This window comes from Podarcis raffonei, chromosome 11, assembly GCF_027172205.1.
Source record: "Podarcis raffonei isolate rPodRaf1 chromosome 11, rPodRaf1.pri, whole genome shotgun sequence".
NCBI lineage: Eukaryota > Metazoa > Chordata > Lepidosauria > Squamata > Lacertidae > Podarcis > Podarcis raffonei.
The window spans coordinates 8,865,309-8,888,189 of NC_070612.1; the positions used below are offsets into that span (position 1 = coordinate 8,865,309).

The 22,881-nt window shown below is 47.9% G+C and overlaps 1 protein-coding gene across 2 annotated transcripts in view; it reads left to right on the top strand.

The window, feature by feature from the left end:
- ARK2C (arkadia (RNF111) C-terminal like ring finger ubiquitin ligase 2C) overlaps positions 1 to 22,881 on the top strand; it is an 85,783-nt gene that overhangs the window by 49,167 nt on the left and 13,735 nt on the right. For both annotated transcript variants that reach the window (XM_053407598.1, XM_053407597.1), the window contains exon 2: positions 20,731 to 21,022. In XM_053407598.1, coding sequence (XP_053263573.1) covers positions 20,731 to 21,022 — 292 coding nt within the window. The remainder of the gene's footprint in view (positions 1 to 20,730; positions 21,023 to 22,881) is intronic.

The window sequence follows — 22,881 nt, forward strand, 5'->3', positions numbered from 1 at the left end:
TTCACTGGTTCTGATTTAAAAAAGAGGTAGAGCTGGGTATCATCCGCATACTGATGAACACCCAGCCCAAACCTCCTGATGATCTCTCCCAGTGGCTGCATGTAAATGTTGAAAAGCATGGGGGAGAGGACAGAACCCTGAGGCACCCCACAAGTGAGAGCCCAGGGGTCTGAACACTCATCCCCCCCCCCACTTTCTGAGCACGGCCCAGGAGGAAGGAGCGGAACCACTGTATGACAGTGCCCCCAGCTCCCAGCCCCTCAAGACGGTCCAGAAGGATGTTATGGTCGATGGTATCAAACGCCGCTGAGAGATCCAGCAGAACTAGGAAAGAGCTCTCACCTTTGTCCCTAGCCCACCGGAGATCATCAACCAGTGCGACCAAGGCAGTTTCAGTCCCATGATGAGGCCTGAATCCCGACTGGAAGGGATCCAAATGGTCCGCTTCTTCCAGGCGTGCCTGGAGTTGTTCAGCAACCACTCGCTCAATCACCTTGCCCAAGAATGGAAGATTTGAGACTGGGCGATAATTGGCCATCATGGCCGCATCTAAAGATGGTTTTTTAAGAAGCAGTTTAATAACCACCTCTTTCAGCGGGGCTGGGAAGGCTCCCTCACAGAGGGAAGCATTCACCACCCCACGAAGCCCATCGCCCACTCCTTCCCGGCTAGCTTTTATAAGCCAGGATGGGCAAGGATCCAGGAGACAGGTGGTTGGCTTCACTCGTCCAAGCAGCCTGTCCACATCCTCAGAGGTAACAGATTGGAATTGATCCCACACAACTTGACTAGACAGGACTCTAGCACTCTCCCGCCCTGGCCCTGCTCCCACGGTGGAGTCTACTTCTTCCCAAATCTGAGTGATTTTATCTGCAAAAAACTTTGCCAGAGTGGTACATGCTCTGGTTATCTCCCGCTTGGACTACTGCAATGCGCTCTATGTGGGGCTACCTTTGAAGGTGACCCGGAAACTACACCTAAACCAGAATGTGGCAGCTAGACTGGTGACTGGGAGCGGCCGCCGAGACCATATAACACCGGTCTTGAAAGACCTACATTGGCTCCCAGTACGTTTCCGAGCACAATTCAAAGTGTTGGTGCTGACCTTTAAAGCCCTAAACGGCCTCGGTCCAGTATATCTGAAGGAGCGTCTCTTCCCCCATCGTTCTGCCCGGACACTGAGGTCCAGCTCCGAGGGCCTCCTGGCGGTTCCCTCACTGCGAGAGGCCAAGTTACAGGGAACCAGACAGAAGGCCTTCTCGGTAGTGGCGCCCGCCCTGTGGAACGCCCTCCCATCAGATGTCAAAGCGATAAACATCTACCTGACATTCAGAAGACATCTGAAGGCAGCCCTGTTCAGGGAAGTTTTTAATATGTGACATTTTAGTGTATCTTTCATCTTTGTTGGAAGCCGCCCAGAGTGGCTGGGGAAACCCAGCCAGATTATTATTATTATTATTATTATTATTATTATTATTATTATTATATCCTGACATTAGGAACACACAGCCAAATTTCCCTTCAAAGGCCGGCCTGTCGGCAAAACTCCCTGACATTTGTCAGCCTCGTCTTCCGATGCGGAGGACTGGAGTTGTTAAAGATCCCCAAAGTGCCGGATGATTGCAGAGAGGAGCCATCCATCACTTTTGGGATGAGAAAATCCAGTTTGCCGTTCCCCGCGTTTGAAGCGACTAAGAAGGAGTGGCAGGTCCGTGGGGCAGACATGACATTTTGATAACTAAACACTCAAAGAGGCTGCCGAGAAGATTCCCCCCACAGCAATACGCGAGCCATAAGTGGAAATTAATTAAAGGACTCTACATTTTTCGGCAGAATTATTAACAGGAAGTTCTGGCTGCAAATTGGAGCTGGAGTGACTTAGTCCACTTCCTCATCCTTGCTGAGCAGCGTGTAATGATGGGTCTGTAGCTCAGAGGCTACACAGGTATTTTGCACTCGGAACACTCCCACATTCCTGCCCCCCTCCCAGCCAAAGGATCTCAAGCAGCAATTGTGGGAGGCCTCACAAAGACTGGGATGAATTTCCAAATTGTTGAAAGCTTGGGCTAAATAGGGAGGGTTTTGGAGGGTTGAATGAGGGAGCAAAACAATGTTCTTCCATTTGCATTTTTTTTGGGGGGGGGAGGGTCATATTTGGGAGACAATTCACCAAGGGTGGTAGTCAACTAAATTATTTCAAGAAGTCCCATTGAAATTAAGGGACCTAGCTTAGTCATTTTCATTAATTTCAGCCAGTCTGTTCTGAGTGAAACTTAATTGAATACCACTCCAAAATTCCCTCACAGCTCCTATCTTCTTTTTCCTCAGAACGCCAAGTTTCTGAGTGGCATTTTTGTGTGTGTGTGTGTGTGTGTGTGTGTGTAAATGGCATCCACCACAAGAAACAAACAAACAAACAAACAAACAAACAAACAAACATAACAAAATGGTAGTTTGGGCTGCTATTCCTCCACCCCAGAATACCTTATAGAGCACGGCATTCTGTGAGGAAATGGCATTTGTCAGCTGAACAGCCATGGAGATAGCTTTGGTTGTTTTTCTCTCATGAAATTGAAGGCCTACACCCTGTAAATTGCTACAAAGGCCACTCCAATGGCCTGAAAATAGAGCTGCAAACTGTGTGTGTGTGTGTGTGTGTGTGTGTGTGTGTTGCTGAAATATACTCAGGAGTCGAGTGTGAATTTCATGCTCTGTATTCAGTTCTTAATAACAATGAATGAAACTTCCCCCCAAATGTCTAGCTTTATATACATTATTTACACAATGGGCCCCGCGTGATAGGCTAATTCCGGGCTTTTCCTGTAGGCCAATCAGGTTGCCGATTCACTTCCTCCAGAAGTCTGATTGGCTGCTCCTGAAGACCAATCTGGTCGCTGATTCACTTCCACCTAGAGCTGGATTGGGTGGCTCCTGCAGACCAATCAGACTGCTGCATTCTGGATCCTATTGTTCTAGGATTCAGCTCAGTACATAACAGTTGCCTGTGCCTGTTATTTATCTGATTCATTTCTTGGAACTTAGGAAACTTATACGAACTCAGGCCATTGGTCCATCTAGCTCAGAATCACCTGCATTGTCCGGTAGATGCTCTCCAGGGTTACAGGCAGGGAATGTCTCCTGGCCCTACCTGGATATGCCATGGATTGAACCTAGATCCTTTTGTGTGCAGATGAGGTGCTCTACCACTGAGCTATGGCCCTTTCCTCCCAAATCGAGTGAGTATAGGAACATAATAAGCTGCTGAGAATCAGAGTACTGTAGAGTTGGAAGAGACCCTGCGGGAAATCAAGTCCGGGCTCCTGCAATGTAAGAATCTCAACTAAAGCATCCATGGCAGATGGTCATTCAACCTCTGCTTAGAAACCTCCCAAGGAAGGAGAGTCCACAACCTCCTGAGGGAGACGGTTCCACGGTCGAATTGCTCTTACATTAGAAAGTTCTTCCTGGTGTTGAGTCAGAATCTCCTTTCGTGTAACCTGAATTTTTTATTTCATGTCCTGTCCTCTGGAGCAAGAAAAAACAAGCCCTTTAGATATTTGAAGGCATCTCCTCTCAGTCTCCTCTTATCCAGGCTAAATATACCCAACTTCCTCTATCATTCCTCATATAAGTCTTGGTTTCCAGACCCTTGAACTTGGTCATCTTAGCTGCCCTCCTCTGCACACGTTCCCATTTATCAATATCCTTCTTAAATTGTGATGCCCAGAGATGGGCACAGTATTCCAGGTGTGGTCTGGCCAAGGCAAAATGTTGTTGTTGTTTAGTCGTGTCCGACTCTTCGTGACCCCATGGACCAGAGCACGCCAGGCACTCCTGTCTTCCACTGCCTCCCGCAGTTTGGTCAAACTCATGCTGGTAGCTTCGCGAACACTGTCCAACCATCTCGTCCTCTGTCATCCCCTTCTCCTTGTGCCCTCCATCTTTCCCAACATCAGGGTCTTTTCCAGGGAGTCTTCTCTTCTCATGAGGTGGCCAAAGTCTTGGAGCCTCAGCTTCAGGATCTGTCCTTCCAGTGAGCACTCAGGGCTGATTTCCTTCAGAATGGATAGGTTTGATCTTCTTGCAGTCCATGGGACTCTCAAGAGTCTCCTCCAGCACCAGAATTCAAAGGCAAAATAGAGTGATGCTATTACTTCCCTTGATCTGGGCACTGTAGAGGATTGGTGGTTTTTCTCCAGGGTTTCAAGACAGTCGATTGCAAAAACAATGCTGATGACCCAACTAAAATATCAATATTACCCACAGGCCTGGGTGAGCAGGCATGTATTGAGTTGGATCTTGACCTTGAAGAGCTACAAGGAGACAATACTGGGTTACATGGGTCAGTGCCCTGACTCAGGGTAATGCTGCTTCTTATATGACCTTTACACCAGGGTCATGGCTTTGCCACAAAGAATCCTGGGAACTGTAGTTTGTTAAGGCAGTACTGTCACTGTGGCTAGTGCCATATAATACTTGTTCTGCATTTGTAAGAAGGTGATATTTACTGCGGCAGCATTCAAACTTTGGAACTCCCTTCCTAATGACATAAGATGGGCGCCTTCGCTGTATGCTTTCTGGTGCCAGCTGAAAACAAATTTGTTCCAGCAAACCTGTCTAGACATGCAGAATTCTGACATGTTTTGTAATCTGGTCTTTAGCATTTATTTTAATTTTGTTTCGAATGTTTTCAACAGTAGTTCTTAACTGGTTTCTGCTGATAATTGTTATTATTTTTTTAACGTGCTTTAAGGATTTGCTTTTTTTTTTTTAAACATCCGAGCAGTGTATAAATTTTAACAGCTAACTAACTAATAAATAAAGGGACACGGGTGGCGCTGTGGGTTAACCCACAGAGCCTAGGACTTGCCGATCAGAAGGTCGGCGGTTCGAATCCCTGCGACAGGGTGAGCTCTCGTTGCTCAGTCCCTGCTCCTGCCAACCTAGCAGTTTGAAAGCATGTCAAAGTGCAAGTAGATAAATAGGTACCACTCCAGCGGGAAGGTAAACGGCATTTCCGTGCCCTGCTCTGGTTCTCCAGAAGCAACTTAGTCATGCTGGCCACATGACACGGAAGCTGGACGCCGGCTCCCTCGGCCAGTAAAGCGAGATGAGCGCCGCAACCCCAGAGTCGGCCACGACTGGACCTAATGGTCAGGGGTCCCTTTACCTTTACCTAACTAATAAATAAATGTGCTGAGAATTGGTTTAACTCACAGCACCCCCGCGTCTATAACATTTATAATTTTATAATTTTATAATTTTATAAATTTTATAAATTTTATAAATTTTAACAGCTAACTAACTAATAAATAAATAAATAAATAAATAAAGGTACTGAGAATTCATAGGAGACCCTGATTTCTCTCCCAGACCTATAGAGTTCCTTGGGGAGAGGGACTGATTGTGAAACAGCTTTGGGGATTGTAGAAGGAACAACACAGACCTGAGATCTTTATTGCTCCCTCCAGCTCCTGTAGTGTTTCTCTTGCTTGCGATTGGTTATCACCTTCCCCAAGATTGGTTGCTTTAAGAAAAACTTCTCCGGCCGGCTCTCGCGACGCACATTCCAGTTTTATCTGAGCCCATTTTTAATGGGGTGCCGTGGGAGGAAGCGCAGAGCTCTTGGGACTAGAGCCTAAAACAATTGTACGCAGTCAGCTTTTGCGATAAGCGCGGGAGTGATCGGAGGCTGCCGGTTCCCAGTGGACTGTCTCTGTCTCCCATCAGAGCAGATAGCAGGAGGAAGACAAATGAAGTCGTCTTGCAGTTACTTACTGAGTCAATCTGTAGCAAGAGTCTTCCTTGCAAGCCAGAAGTTGCTGGCGTGACTCCGTGATCTAAGGGAGACATAAAAATAGAACTAGCCTGTTCTCAGACACACACACAGAGCTCAGAATCGGAAGTAAGGATGTAACAACAAAGGAGGGAGGGAGAGAGGCAGTGTGGTTAATTGCCGACGAAATTTGCTAGTGCAATTTTGCAGAAGCGAAATAGCACAAGAAGAGCTCTGCTGGATCAGGGAATAGGCCCATCTAGACAGCATCCTGTTCCCACCTGGGTCCAGCCAGATGCCTGTGGGGAACCCACAAGCAGAAGCTGAACACAACAGCACACTCACCGCTTCTGATTCTCTGCAACTGGTACCTCTAACAGCGAAGGCAGAACAAAGCCATTGTGGTTTGTAACCATGAATTTGCCTAATCTTCTTTCAACGCCTTCCAAGTCGCAAATGGACATCTTGATTTTGGCTCCCAAGGGAATCCTAAAATCATAGAACTATAGATTTGGAAGGGACCCTCAGGGCCCGAGGGCCCAACCCCTCGCAGTGCAGCACTCCATTTGAAATATGCCGCCGTCATAACTTTAAGTCTGCAAACGATATCCATTTGCTTACCTTTCCCCTCGCTGTCTTCCCTTTGCGCTGAAACGAATGAGATGCAATGAAATCACGACAGCGTCACTTATCACATCATTACGCGAGATCAGTTACATAAGCTGTGCCATTTCACCACAGCCGATGAAACAGGGCACATCCATGGCGGCTTCCGCCCTAGTTTGCCAACATTTCTATTTCAGCAAGACCAAGGACAATTTCTCAGGTAGTTTACACGCACCTGTGGCGATCACACAGGGTCCCCGGACGTTTGACGGTCTATTGATCCCTGTGCCACCACTGTGATTGCTTTCTTCGCTGCCACCAACATGTTTCTCTCGGGTACACACGGAGTCCAGACAGTTGTTAGCATTAACAAATAATCAAGTTTATTTTTATAGGCATGAACAAGCTTATGGTTTCAGTTAATTTTTCTTGACAGTTTCTTAATCTTAGTTTCTTTACTGACCTATATGTTCCTAACAACTTCAAACTGATTATCCCAACTATCTATCTGACTCCACCTAACAGTTCCTCTCCGTCTCTCACCACACAACTCGACCAACCCACAGACTTATGCTCCCTCTTCCTTCTCCAACTCCCAACTCTCAACTGACATTCACACAACTCCAACTCTCACTCTAACTCCTCCCCTCGGGGTCCCACTGGCCAATCACGTCACACTCATTTAACCCTTTCCTTATGACCCACCTAGGAGGCAAACGCCACAGCACCCTTGTGAAGAAGACTCTGAATATGCTCAGGTGTACCCTGATATACGCTAACACACACACACAGCTTTATGAATCTATATTAAATGTTTCCCAGGCATCAAGGGGACTGTGATGCATTCACAGTCCGCGGTGCCGGCGAGCCAGACTCAGTGCGCGCAGTGCCAAATGTACGAGGTGACAGGTGTTAATGAAGTGAAAGGGCTGTGAATCCACTCCAGAACGCCCACGCATTAGAGACTTAACCACTCTGACTGTTGAATACTCTAGCAGTTGTGTGTGTGTGTGTGTGTGTGTTCTAGCTGGCTAGTATCAAAGATGGGCTGCTGTGATGCACTGGTGAGTTGTGGCAATTTTCTTCACGTTGCTACAGCAACATCGGGGGGTTGTAATCTAAACGTGGCTTGCTGTTCTAGGGAATGTAATTCGTGCTTTGGGTGAGATTCTGGATTCAAATCCCCGACAAGCTGATATAAAAGCAGGGAGGAAGGGGGGGACGGGAGATCTATGCAGGTTTCCTTTTAAAAGGGGGAGGATCCATAGCTCAGCGCACGATCGCATGCTGCGCAGGCAGATGGCGCCAGGTTAAATCAGGGTAGATGGGTTTAAATCCAGGTGATTTAAATCCCTGCTCTGAACCAGATTGCGTGCAGACCGGTTGCGGTGATCATTTCAAAATTTCAGCTTGCGAATGCTACCCGGAAGAGCGATCCAAAACCACCCATCATTCCTAGAACGTATGAGCCCTGCTTGAGAAGTCAGGGACCTAGCAGAGGCAACCCACAATCAGGATTCGAACACAAGAGCATTCGCCTCTCCTATTTCCACAACTGGTATTACTACTGTAACTCGCTCTACGCGGGGCTGCCCTTGAAACTGTCCCAGAAACTCCAGCGGGTGCAGAATGGTGCAGCGAGGCACCTCATGGGGTCCTTGCCATGGGAGCATATTCACCCAGTGCTGTACCAGTTGCACTGGCTTCCGGTGGAGTATAAGGTGCTGGTTTTGACCTTTAACGCCCTATGCGGCCTAGGACCCTCATACTTACAGGACTGCCTCTCCTGGTATGTCCCACAGAGGACCCTAAAGTCCATGAATAATAATAGCTTGAAGGTCCCAGGCCCCAAGGAAGCCAGACTATCCTCCACCAGGGCCAGGGCTTTTTCAGTGACTGCTCCAACCTGGTGGAATGCTCTGTCCCACGAGACCAGGGCCCTCCAGGACTTGATCTCCTTCCGCAGGACCTGTAATAATAATAATAATAATAATAATTTATTATTTATACCCCGCCCATCTGGCTGAGTTTCCCCAGCCACTCTGGGCGGCTCCCAATCAGTGTTAAAAACAGTACAGCGTTACATATTAAAAACTTCCCTGAACAGGGCTGCCTTCAGATGTCTTCTGAATGTCAGGTAATTATTTATCTCTTTGACATCTGATGGGAGGGCGTTCCACAGGGCGGGCGCCACTACCGAGAAGGCCCTCTGTCTGGTTCCCTGTAGCCTCACTTCTCGCAATGAGGGAACCGCCAGAAGGCCCTCGGCGCTGGATCTCAGTGTCCGGGCTGAACGATGGGGGTGGAGACGCTCCTTCAGGTATACAGGACCGAGGCCGTTTAGGGCTTTAAAGGTCAGCACCAACACTTTGAATCGTGCTCGGAAACGTACTGGGAGCCAATGCAGATCTCTCAGAACCGGTGTTATGTGGTCCCGGCGGCCACTCCCAGTCACCAGTCTAGCTGCCGCATTCTGGATTAATTGCAGTTTCCGGGTCACCTTCAAAGGTAGCCCCACGTAGAGCGCATTGCAGTAGTCCAAGCGTGAGATAACTAGAGCATGCACCACTCTGGCGAGACAGTTCGCGGGCAGGTAGGGTCTTAGCCTGCGTACCAGGTGGAGCTGGTAGACAGCTGCCCTGGACACAGAGTTAACCTGCGCCTCCATGGACAGCTGTGAGTCCAAAATGACTCCCAGGCTGCGCACCTGGTCCTTCAGGGGCACAGTTACCCCATTCAAGACCAGGGAATCCCCCACACCAACCCGCTCCCTGTCCCCCAAAAACAGTACTTCTGTAAGACAGAGCTATTCTGCCTGGCCTTCAGTTTGAATTAGCCTGATCCTCTATTCCAGCGGTTCTCAACCTGTGGGTTCCCAGATGTTGTTGGACTACAACTCCCATCATCCCTGAGCTCTGGCCTTGCTAACTAGGGTTGATGGGAGTTGTAGTTCCACAACATCTGGGGACCCACAGGTTGAGAAAGGTTGTTGTCTATTCCCTTTACCCTTTCCTCTTCTATGAAGAAACCCTTTCTGGGACCCCACATTTAAATTCTTCCCTGGTCTCCTTGCTAGCCCTAGTAGGACCAACTTGGCCAGTTAGCCCTGGTGATCATTTGATGTCTACTGACTCGGGTCCCCCCCTCACCAAAATGACCCCTGAATTTTTGAATTTTATTGATAGTGATGCTGCATTTTATGTTGTATTTTATGCTGTTTTAAAGTCATATTTTAATCAAAGTTTTATATTTGCTGTTAGCCTCCCTGAGCCCGGTTTTTTAAACCAGGAAGGGCGAAGGGAGAACATAGCCATCATAACTTTGCCCTCCATTAATTCATCCAATTCGCATTTATTTATTTATACATACATACATACATACATACATATTCACATATATTTCACTTTTCCTCCAAAGAGCTTAAGGCAGTGAAGGTGGTTCTCTGTTTTTGTCCGTGTGTGTGTTTTTGGTATATAATTTTTATTAAATTGTCTGTTTTACAATTTAAAATACTCATTTTTACATCCTTAAGATATCAATGACTTCCCTTCTTCTCTTTCCCTGGTTCATATCATAAATCTGCATATTTTACCAAAAACACAACCTACACCATTCAGTACTGCATTATTGCCTCCATCAAAACTTATTTATACTGTTGAATTTACCTTAACGCTGCCAGCGTTTTCAGCTGTACACAGTTATTTCCCTTATATTCAATAGCCGTTTCCCAATCTTCTCTAAAGGCATGTTATCCAATAAAACGCATGTTTTCCAATCTTCTCTAAAGGTGGTTCCCTGCTCTCTGTTTCAGCCTGACAACCACCCTGCGAGGTAGGTTCAGTTTGAGTTAGCCGTGCCCAGCCACTTGAATAGGTTTACTCTGAGTAGGACTATAACACTGGATAAGCAAGCCTTTGAGCAGACCGAGCTCACCATGCGAGCTTTGTGACTGAGTGCCCAACCCGCAAACCACACTGTCTCTGTTAAAGTTGTCAAAATTATTACATCTTGCGGCAGTGAGTTCCAAAGGCTTAACTCTGCCTACGAGGCAGGTTTCAGTTTCTCTGTGCACATGCGAAGCTAGTAAGGAACATTAAAGGGGTTGGACTAGATGGCTCTTGGGGTCCCTTCCAACAGTACACTTCCACAATCAGTCACTCTATAGCTAAGTCCGCTGTCCTGTGCACACATAGTTAGAAGTAAGTTCCTTTGCACAAAGTGGGGTTCTTACATCTGAGTAAACACACAACGGATGATCCTGTTAGTGTTCAGCATATTCCATAACCCAGGACTGGTTCCTACTAGACATAATAGTGTTTCTTCATGAAATGAAAAGTAAATGTCTTTGCTGTTTGGTTAGCAGAGGCCATAAATATTCAAAATTTGAAATGCAGAAGCACTGCAGAGCTCAGAGAGGTGAGTCGGGGCGAGAGAAGAGGAGAACAGTATCGGCCGTCTGGGTTCTGCGGATGAGCCTGGTAAACTGGTGCCTGCCTGGCAGTGTAGTGCAATGGTCAGAGTGTGGCACGAGGTCTGGGTTCAAATCCTCACTTGGCCACAAAGCTCACCGGGTGGCCTTGGGACACGACAAGGGATGTAGAGAAATGTGGTTCCGTTCCCATAAAGAGGTGAACTTACCGTATTTTTCGCTCTATAAGACGCACATTTTCCCCTCCAAAAATTAAGGGGAAATGTGTGTGCGTCTTATGGAGCGAATGCAGGCTCCTTGGCTTCAGCGATAGCAACGCAAAGCCTCCGAAGCGCAGTGGGAGCGCTCCCACCGCGCTCCGGAGGCTTCACGTTGCTTTTGCTGAAGCCTGGAGAGCGAGAGGGGTCGGTGCGCACCGAGCCCTCTCGCTCTCCAGATAGCCGCCTGGAGCCTCCGGAGTGTGGCGGGAGTTCCCGCTGCACTCTGGAGGCTTGGGGTTCCTTTTGCTGAAGCCAGGAGAGTCTTGCTGTCCAGGCTTCAGCGAAAGGAACCCGAGGCTATCTGGAGAGCAAGAGGGGTCGGTGCGCACCGACCCCTCTTGCTCTCCAGATAGCTGCCTGAAGCCTCCAGAGCGCGGCAGGAGCTCCCGCTGTGCTCCGGAGGCTTCGGGTTCCTTTCACTGAAGGGTAGGTGCCCCTTCAGCTAAGGCACAGCGCCCCTTCAGCAAAGCGGGAGGAGAAATGGGAGGGGCTCCGTTTCTCTTGCCGCTTCGCTGAAGGGGCGCTGCGCGGGGGGGGGGGTCTTGTTCTCCCTCTCTAAAAGAAGGTGTGTCCTATGGTCAGGTGCGTCCCAGAGAGCGAAAAATACAGTACCTAATTCACACCTTGTGAAAAACAATATGCAAAGCGAAACACAGCCACTCTTCAAGATTCGCGCTTCTTTGAATATTGCAATGCAGTTTGCCAGCCAAGGAATTTCTGCCAAAAAGCGTAGAACGGGGGGGGGGGAGTAGGCATGCAAGTGCATATATTGGTGAAAATAGGGCTAAAATGCATTCTGTTAGTGAAAATTGCTTTGCAAATATAAATAAATGTGTGTATTAGGCAACATTGCATACAAAATGCGTAGATTAAGAGAAATTCAAACTAATATGGTGACAAATATTTAATGCTGACTTTAAGAAACAACAGCAAAACAATGTGGGAATGTGGAAAAGTGAACTTAAAACTGAAAAAAATAAGAAACTGGGAGAAACAAAAATCAGTAAATTTGCTCATCCCCCAGCCCTGGTGAACTGTGGCCTATTAATTTCAATGGATCAGCCCTGAGTAGATCATGGTTGTACATAACCCACAGTCCTTCAACCTAATGAACCTCACAGGGTTGTGTTGTGAGGGTGAAACAGAAAGAAGAAGGAACAATGTATGTTGCTTGAAAACCTTGGAGGGAAGGTATGTCATAAATAAAATAAGTAACATTTTCAGTTTTCCAAACCATGGTTCTTTCTTTACATTCCGAACCATAATTTGGAAAAATCAAATTGCCCTCTTGTGCACGTAGCTGAATTGCATTGCCTTCCCGTTTGATCATCTGTCATTACTTCTGAAGCAGCAAAACAACATTGGAGTGATCCACCCAAACGTTTGGCCAGTTGGGTATTTTCTTCTCGTTGATCTTTTTTTTAAGGAAACCCCACACAGAGAAAAGTGGCCCTTGATTCAGTGTGTTGTGCATGGTTATGGTTTAAGAGATTATTAGGCTTTAACATGGTTCCTTTCATTAAAGGCAGATTTTTGTTCTTTAGTCGTTTAGTCGTGTCCGACTCTTTGTGACCCCATGGACCAGAGCACGACAGGCACTCCTGTCTTCCACTGCCTCCAGCAGTTTGATCAAGCTCATGCTGGTAGCTTCGAGAACACTGTCCAACCATCTCGTCCTCTGTCGTCCCCTTCTCCTTGTGCCCTCCATCTTTCCCAACATCAGGGTCTTTTCCAGGGAGTCTTCTCTTCTCATGAGGTGGCCAAAGTATTGGAGCCTGAGCTTCAACTAACTAGCTTTGCCGGTACTTGGATTGTTGCTTGGGTGATGGCACTGCTCCCCTCTCCACACCTGACCCCCCCACAAAAATCTGTCCTTAACCTCCCGAAGCAGATTGGGAAGGATGAGGGAGATGCACACCCTCAATTTAAAGGATCTCAAGTTGGAATGTGCTGTATATAGAAGGTCATAGGACTTGTTCCTGGAAAATGTAAGTTTCTAGTCCTCAGGGCTGTGCAGAGGAAAATAGAATAGGAAAATAGAAATCAGAAACACATGCCCACTGTCTTCTGGAAGGTTAGGACTAAAACAGCAAGGGAAGGGCCATCGCTGAATGGGAGAGATGCTTGTTGCAAGTCTGAAGGGAGTTTGCAAGGACATTTCCTTGAATGCACTAACAAGCCTTCTCATGTTGAAGAGGGAAATGAGCCAAGGGCATGTGGCTGACATACATACATACACACTCCCACCCCTCCACACATGTTTGCCCTCGCCGTGTCAAGGCTGAGCGCCCAGAGGGGGCTTTTTATGACAACGTCACAAATCCAGTTCAGAGCAAGGGTCGTGTTTCCGGCCCTCACTCTGAATGGACAAACGGCTTTCACTCTGCTGAATCGCAGAGATGTTTGTGTTGCAATGGGGCAAAAGTCTTAGGTGAAAATTTCCCTCTCCTACACTGATATTTGAGGGACGCGGGTGGTGCTGTGGGTTAAACCACAGAGCCTAGGTCTTGCCAATCAGAAGGTCGGTGGTTCGAATCCCCGCAACGGGGTGAGCTCCTGTTGCTCGGTCCCTGCTCCTGCCAACCTAGCAGTTTGAAAGCACATCAAAGTGCAAGTAGATAAATAGGTACCGCTGCGGCGGGAAGGTAAATGGTGTTTCCGTGCACTGCTCTGGTTTGCCAGAAGCAGCTTAGTCATGTTGGCTGTACGCCGGCTCCCTTGGCCAATAAAGCGAGATGAGCGCCACAACCCCAGAGTTGGCCACGACTGGACCTAATGGTCAGGGGTCCTTTACACTGATATTTGGTAGCAGATGATGGAAAAAATCCCATTCCTTGAGACCCTGCAGAATCCGTCAGACAGTTGTGACTTAGATGGACCAGAGGTCCGGCTTGCTATAAAGCAGCTCTCTGCATCCCCATCCTTTAAGACTTTCCTTTGCCTGCAAAAAGAGATTTTCTTCCCGGGCCGCAGCATTGCAGCATCTCCCCGGCGTGAAACCACATCACGAGGCAAGCAGCGGGAGAACATTTGATATTCAGTCCCCAATTAGGGCTCTCTTCTCTCCACTTTTTTTTTTTTTTTTTTGGCAAGCAGCTGAACAATTCCTGAGCGCTGCCCTTCCCCTGGTAGCTGCAGAGAGGTGGCTTTGAGGCAAAAGGGTTTTCAAAGCGTTCAGTGTGCGAAAGCAGGAGGGAGAGCGGGGAGGGAGACCGGATCATCAGCACCCTCCTGGCCCTGTGCTTTGCATGTTCTTGTCCCTCAGGAGGAGGGAAGCCAAATGGAATAAGGTGGCCATTAGCTAGAGCTGCTCCTGCATCAGGTCTGAATGAATAAGATACAGACAGAGCCCTTTGTTTTGTGCAATACCTAGGCTTGAGTATGGTCCAGTTCTCATCGTAGGGCTAAGTGTGGAGACGAGGACTCACACGTGTTAATGCAGTTCTGTAAAATTAAAACAACGCCCAAATCTCTGCATATAGAAAACTAGCATGTAAGAAAGAAGAGCCCTAAATAATAATAATAATAATAATAATGATAATAATGATAATAATGATAATAATGATATTTATTTATTTATTTATTTATTTATTTATTTATTTATTTATACCCTGCCCATCTGGCCAGGTTTCCCCAGCCACTCTGGGCAGCTTCCAACAAAATATTAAAATACAGTAATGCATCAAACATTAAAAGCTTCCCTGAACAGGGCTACCTTCAGAAGTCTTCTAAAAGTCTGGTAGTTGTTGTTCTCTTTGACATCTGGTGGGAGAGCGTTCCACACAGCGGGTGCCACTACCGAGAAGGCCCTCTGCCTGGTTCCCTGTAACTTGGCTTCTCGCAGTGAGGGAACCGCCAGAAGGCCCTCGGTGCTGGACCTCAGTGTCCGGGTAGAACGATGAGGGTGGAGATGCTCCTTCAGATATACTGGACCGAGCGCATTGCAGTAGTCCAAGTGAGAGATAACCAGAGCATGCACCACTCTGGCGAGGCAGTCCGCGGGCAGATAGGGTCTCAGCCTACGTACCAGATAGAGCCTTGCTTTCTCACTGACACTCGAGATTTCTCAGTGCAGGGATTTTTCTTGGATGGAGGACCATTCAATGAGGTGAACTACCCCCCTCCCAGCAATTTGATGTGGTATAGTCCAAACACACTTTAATCACCCAAGTAAAAGCTAGGCCTTAACGGCATCACCAGCAATTTAGTGCAGGGGGATGGAGAAGTAAAAAGAGTATATAACATTTTTTGGTAGCTCCTTACCTAATTTCTGTTTCTATAAAGATTCAAGCTATATTCCCTGATTCCAGGTGTCTGGAGGGTGTCCATGGTACTTGCCACGGGGAGAGATCATCAGGGGGTTTGCGCTGGGCGTTCATCAGTATGCAGATGACACCCAGCTCTACCTCTCTTTCAAATCAGAACAGCGAAGGCGGTGAATGTCCTTTGTGAGTGCCTGGAGGTGGTTGGAGGACGGATGGCGGCTAACAGATTGAGGTTGAATCCTGACAAGACAGAAGTACTGTTTTTGGGGTACAGGGGGCGGGCAGGTGTGGAGGACTCCCTCGAAACTGCAATTAATCTAGAATGCGGCAGCTAGACTGGTGACTGGGAATGGCCACCAGGACCACATAACATTGGTCCTGAGAGATCTGCATTGGCTCCCAGTACGTTTCCGAGCACAATTCAAAGCGTTGGTGCTGACCTTTAAAGCCCTAAATGGCCTCGGTCCAGTATATTTGAAGGAGCGTCTCCACCTCCATCATTCTGCCCGGACACTGAGGTGCAGCGCTGAGGGCCTTCTGGCGGTTCCCTCATTGCGAGAAGTGAGGTTACAGGGAAGCAGGCAGAGGGCCTTCTCGGTAGTGGCACTCACTCTGTGGAATGCCCTCTCATCAGATGTCAAGGAAATAAGCAGCTATCTTATTTTTAAAAGACATCTGAAGGCAGCCCTGTTTAGGGAAGTTTTTAATATTTAATGCTGTATTGTTTTGAAGACACGATTGGGAGCCACCCGGAGTGGCTGGGGAAACTCAGCCAGATGGGTAGGGTATAAATAAATTATTTATTATTATTATTATTATTATTATTATTATTATTATTATTATTATTATTATTATTAGCTAGTGTAGTACACTGCACATGCTCACAGGTGCCCCATCTTTATTGTACTCTCACCTCAATCTCCTCCTAATCTTCAGGTAGGAGAGGTACCCATCTGAAAGCTGAGTGGCAGCAAGCAGGTAATAATGTGAAGAAATGTGCAAAGTTTCACTCTGATGTTGTTGCCCTGGGAAATGCACAGGGGCACAGCCTTGTTTCTTCCTTGCTTAAGGGAGACACCAGAAACTTTGCAACAAGCAGCCATTCATTATTGCAGCCGCTCGCCAGCTTCCGCTCAGACCTATTTGCTTGTCTAGCAACCACAACAGTTCAGCTAGGGAAAGGGGCAAGTGGTGGATGCCACACTTTGGAAACCTGGGGTCGTATGGAGGTGAGCAACTAGCTAGTGAAACTGCCTGGAAACACAACCGATTGCAATGGTAGAACTTGAGGAAACAAGAATGTACTCTCCAAAGTTTGGACTAGGTTTGAACCTACCGGATTGACCCACATTTTCTGAAACAATATGAAATTAGGCATCCTTCAGAATTTGCACTTCTCTGAATTTTGCAGCACAGTTCTCTACTCAAGTAATGGGTACAAAAATGCCTATATTAGTGAAAATAACATTGAAAAACACATTGTTTTCCGGGAAATTGCATTGAAAAAATGTGTGTATTGGGTAACATTGCGTACAAAAGTGTGTGTATCAGGAGAAATTCACACTAAAATGCGGGTGACTTTTCATGAGGATTAAATAAATAAGGTAAAGGTAAAGGGACCCCTGACCATTAGGTCCAGTCATGACCGACTCTGGGGTTGCGGCACTCATCTCGCTTTATTGGCCGAGGGAGCCGGCGTACAGCTTCCGGGTCATGTGGCCAGCAGGACTAAGCCTCTGGCGAACCAGAGCAGCACATGGAAATGCCGTTTACCTTCCCGCCAGAGCTGTACCTATTTATCTACTTGCACGTTGACATGCTTTCGAACTGCTAGGTTGGCAGGAGCAGGGACCGAGCAACGGGAGCTCACCCCGTCACGGGGATTTGAACCACCGACCTTCTGATTGGCAAGCCCTAGGCTCTGCGGTTTAACCCACAAACTGAAGTGGAAATGGAGAAAGAGAGAGAGAGAGATTGACAGATTCACCCATTTCCCCAATATCTCATCTGGCCAGGAGATGGGGGATATTTTCCTGAGGAAGGCAGGTCCTGCTTGGTTTAATTTAGGCTTAATGGGAGGTTATGCAAAGGTTACCTGAAGGCTGAATGAGATTAGGACCACCCAAGAGGTGTCAAGCCTCTTGAGACTTTCTGAGTAAGGATTCCTTAAAACTAAGCCAGGGAAATGGGGGACTGGAGATTTATGTGCGGGCCTAACAGGGATTATGGACACCTGCATCTTTTTTGTCTCAATGAATTTAGGGGCTTTCACGAGGCCATTTGTTTGCTGTCTTTAATAAAAACTCAGATTGAAAGCGAAGCTTACTAGACTCCTAGAACAATCCTCTGCAATGCAGGAATCCAGCCGAAGAATCCCTGGCAGATGGCCCTCCAAACCTCTGAAGGAGGAGAGCCCACCATCTCCCAGGGTAGCCCATTCCGCTGTCAAAGATCTCCTACCATCAGAAAGTTCTTCCTAATGGTTCATCTCATAACTTGGATCCATTGGTTGAGGGTCCCACCCTCTGGAGCAGCAAAGAAACAAACAAGCTTGCTCCATCTTCCTTGTGACTGCCCTTCAGATATATTTTATTATTATTATTTTTATAAATCATTTTTATTGATTTTCCAATAAAAAACATCCAATTGAATATCCAATCATAATACTTCAATTAAAATAAAAAAGATCAAATTATAGTCCAAATTATATTTATTAATTTCTTGGGGCTCCCCACAGCCTGGATCTCTGGAGCATATCTCCACATCTTAGTCCTGCTTCTCCTCATATTTTCCACATCTCAAATTATGAAGCGTTAAAATCGAGCCCTTCACATATTTAAAATGGTCACTGCACCTGTTGGGCAGAATCAAGGTAGTTATATGCCTTGCTTTACTTTACTTGAAAGAAGCCTGTATTTGAAGGAATGTCCGGAATGAGTCTGATTTATGTATAAAGAACCCTGAGAAGTGAAAGTGGGCATGTGTGTGTGCTGGTTTGTCAACTCCAGGGGGTCGAGGTGTCTTCAGCCCCCTCAATTTTTGTTTGAAGGGCATCTGGCCCCCTCAACGTTGAGGGGGCCAGGCATGAGCGCTCGGCCTCCTCCAGAGGATGTGATGTCATGGAAGGCAAACTGGCCTATCAGGAGATGCTGAGGGGACTGGCACAGCCTGGCAGAAGGTCACACCAGCCTGTACGATGTTGGTTGACACGTGCGACATCACATGTTACACACATGACATCATCCCCCACACAGTGCATGCTAGGCTCCCTCAATCTTGTGGGCAGTCTGGCGCCTCTGGTTTGTGTCCTGTGGAGATGTCCTGGAAAGGCTGGTCAGACTGTTATGTACTGAAGTTCTCACCCTGGGCCAGCGGGGGGATACTGTAGGTAGTTTTCACTCAGGTCCACATATGCAAATAAGGAATTGAAAGTGACGTTCAGTGATTGGATAGTTACAGGAAGTTGTTACTGTTGCTTTGTAGTTGAGCTCTATATAAGCAGGTTGGCTGAACCCTTCAGCCCAGTTCTGTTCTGGCCTGTGAATAAAAAAGAGCTGTTTGAAGAATCGCCTGATATGTGTTGTCTGATATGTTCACCCACAACTTAACACAGACCAGTAGGAGGAACTGGAGGAACTGGAATCTAAGGCAGGCCCTAGACATTTTGGCTCCTTAGGCGAACCCCAAAATGGTGCCTCCCCACCAAGGAATAAGGGGTGGATGAAGAGCGACATGAGAAACAAGGCGGGAAATAATTGGGAAACATTGGGATCTGTTGTCTGAGGTGGCCGTCTCACCTTACCTCATGGGTGGGCCGGCCCTGATGCCCAAGAAATCTTGGTGTTGCTTTGGAAGGAACCTGAAGCAATGAGTCAGACCCTAGAGAGGAGCCCTGTGGGTTGTCAAAAGGGAAAGCCACCTGGGCAATGCCTGTTCCTTCTCTTTCCCCACAGAGCCCAGCCCTCCCTCCTGCCCCTCTTGGCGGGCCTCTGCCCACAAGGGAGGCGTGGAAGGACATGCCAGCATGGTCTTCTCCCCTCTTGCCTTGGTCGCTCAGATGCCAGCACTGGCACAAACAGACGGCTCAAGCCCAACCCACTCGAAGAAGGGCCTGTTTCCTTACCCAGTCCAAAGATGCTTCTCGTGTGCCATGCAAAAGCTGTGCCCGCCTTAAAGTTTGTGGCAGAAGTCATAATCCAAGTTCAAGTGTGTTATGTACTGAGTTGAATAGGATCGAAAATGCAGCAGTCTGATTGGTCCTAGAACAATAGGATTCAGAATGCAGCAGTCTGATTGGTCCTAGAACAATAGGATTCAGAATGCAGCAGTCTGATTGGTCCTAGAACAATAGGATTCAGAATGCAGCAGTCTGATTGGTCCTAGAACAATAGGATTCAGAATGCAGCAGTCTGATTGGTCCTAGAACAATAGGATTCAGAATGCAGCAGTCTGATTGGTCCTAGAACAATAGGATCCAGAATGCAGCAGTCTGATTGGTCCACAGGAGCCACCCAATCCAGCTCCAGGTGGAAGTGAATCCGCAACCTGATTGGCCTACAGGAGAATCCCAGAATTAGCCAATCACGTGGGGCCCATTGTGTAAATAATGTATATAAAGCAGACATTCTGGGGGAACTTCCATTCCTTCTCACCACTATGAGCTGAATAAAGAGCATGAAATCCACTCTCGACTCCCGAGTTTATTTCAAAGTGCTTAATCAAGGGAGAGGCAGGATGTTGGTAGTGGGTGCGGGGCTTAAAGTTGGCCATCAGCACGGTGGGCATTGAGTCCTTTGTTGGCGCCTAGGGCATGTGTATGCACAAGGCAGGACCAGGGGCTTGGCACAGAGGGTGAACAAAATCCACTGTGCCAGCCCAACCCTTACCGCCACTGCTGGGTGGGTGTGGGGCACAGAGGGTTCACAGGGCTGCGCTGTGCCACCTGCCTGCGTACCCATGCAAGGGGGAGCGTGGTCAACTGATGCAGCCATTGGCGGGCGCACTCCCCAACACTGACCGGATAACCATTCAGTGAGGGGGCAGGGGGTGTGGTGCTAAGGCCAGGCTGGGCTCTGGGGCCCAGAGACTTCTGACGGCAATCAGGGTGGGGATCCGGGGACGACAACATCTATCTCGCCCCACCTCCAAATCATGCGCCCGGGGCTACAGGCCCCCATGCTACAGCCCTGCATAAGCATTTAAGCAGAAGCTGTATAGCTGTACACCATAGCTTTGCCCCCTGAGTATGGTGAGACGCATTGCGTTTCTGTTCAAAGCGAGTCACCCTTTCACGAGTGTACCCTCTTTCGCACCAGCACTTGTGCATACGACGTGTGAACACGCCTCGGGTTGCGCAGAGCACCTCTGACCGTCCTCCCGCCTTTTCCCTTCCAGGCGCTCCTTTTCAAAGGTCTCAGCATCCTCATGCTACCTCCTGCCGGCACTTCCACCTGGGCCCCCAGCCTCAGATTTCCACAGACTTTCCCCTGCCTCACGCCGTCCAGCCTCACATGGCAACCGCGCACCAGCACGGAGGCCCCCTGCACCCGCCCCTGCCGCCTCTGCCTGCCCTGCCATTCCAGGAAGTGACGGGACCTTCTTTCCTACCTCAGGCCCTTCACCAGCAATACCTCCTCCAGCAGCAGCTCCTTGAGGCCCAGCACCGCAGACTCATGCCTCATCCCAGGTGAGCAAGCATCTCCACCATCAGCCAAGATCATGGAGGTGACCAGTTTGGGACATCTTAACAGCCAATGTCTTCTGCATGATGCTGTTGGACTCTTCTGAGCCCATTAGCCCCAGCCAACATGATTGTGCAAGTTGCAGTTCTGCTTTTGCAAAAAAAAACACACACACCAACAAATATCCCTGCATGCAGAAAGCTAGCACATCAGGGACATTATTTCTACTGTAGCCTTCTTCCTGATGCCTTAGCTCTCCATGGCACCCTGCCTCCCCGCCAGGGAAGAATGGGTGAGGGAAGATCTACAGGAAAGAAAGATAGACATTGGGATCTCCTGCCCTGGTGGATATTGCCGCCTGAGGCAGTTGCCTCACCTTGCTTCATGAGTGGGCCGGCCCTGACTACAGCTCCTATCAATCTGTACCATTAACTAAGCTGCCTGGGGTTGTGGTGCCACAAAATCTGGGGACCTAAGGTTGAAGAACACTACCAGGTATTTTAGTCCAATCACCTGCCAAGGCAGGAAACCCACTGCTGATGCATCCTTTGTTTCCCTCAAAAACCTTTATCAAAGGTGGGTGGATTTCAAAGGCTGTAAGTTACACCAGTGGAGGATGGGCTTATCAATGGCTGCCTACCATAATAACAAAGAATTTCTAGTTTTACGGCTGACACTCAATTTGTGTGTCATTCTCACTCCCCACCCACATAGGGCAGCACCCCCCAAATGGTCAATTGAAATTTGTTTTTAATTTATTTTTGCTTTTGAGTTGCTTTTAACGTTTCATGATTTTATTGTTTGGTTTTATATTTTTATGTTGTTGCAAATCCCTGCAATATATACCGTATTTTTTGCACCATAACACTCACTTTTTTCCTCCTAAAAAGTAAGGGGAAATGTCTATGCGTGTTATGGCGGGAATGCCTACGGGTGGCATGCCTACGGATTTTCCTCCTCTAAAAACTACGTGCGTGTTATGGTCGGGTGCGTGTTATAGAGCGAAAAATACGGTATATATTTACGATACAGTGATATATAAATATTTCTATAAATAAATAAAATAAATAAACATAAGCATGCAGCACCCTGCCCTTTCCCTGCTTCTGCGGGCTGAAGTGGTACCATCTAGGAAAAAAACACTCTACTACTTAATTCTGGTATATAGCAGGTCTGAGAGGACCTCCAGATACTGATGGACTCTCATCAGCCACAGTCAGTATGGACAACAGTCAGGAAAGATGGGAGATGTTCTCCAACAACATCTGGAGGGCCATAGGCTCCTCATCCCTGGCCAAAAATCTCGAAACTCTATGCACAGCAACAGTATACATAAAATGGGGTCAAACCACAGGGTGTCTGTCTCAAGAGCAGTGGTTCCCAATCTTTTTTTGGCCATGCCCCACCTAAAAGGTGAAGGTAAAGGGACCCCTGACCATTAGGTCCAGCCATGACTGACTCTGGGGTTGCGGCGCTCATCTCGCTCTATAGGCCAAGGGAGCTGGCGTTTGTCCACAGACAGCTTCTGGGTCATGTGGCCAGCATGACTAAGCCACTTCTGGTGAACCAGAGCAGCGCACGGAAACGCCGTTTACCTTCCCACCAGAGCGGTACCTATTTATCTACTTGCATTGGCATGCTTTCGAACTGCTAGGTTGGCAGGAGCTGGGACTGAGCAACGGGAGCTCACCCCGTTGCGGGGATTTGAACCACCGACCTTCTGACTGGCAAGTCCTAGGCTCTATGGTTTAACTCATAGCGCCACCCGTGTCCCTTCACTCGCATAGAGGAAGCCTAAAAGGCCATTAATTTGGTCTAAACAAGCTTCCAAATTGCCCCCCTTAAAAATCAAATTCCCCCCCTG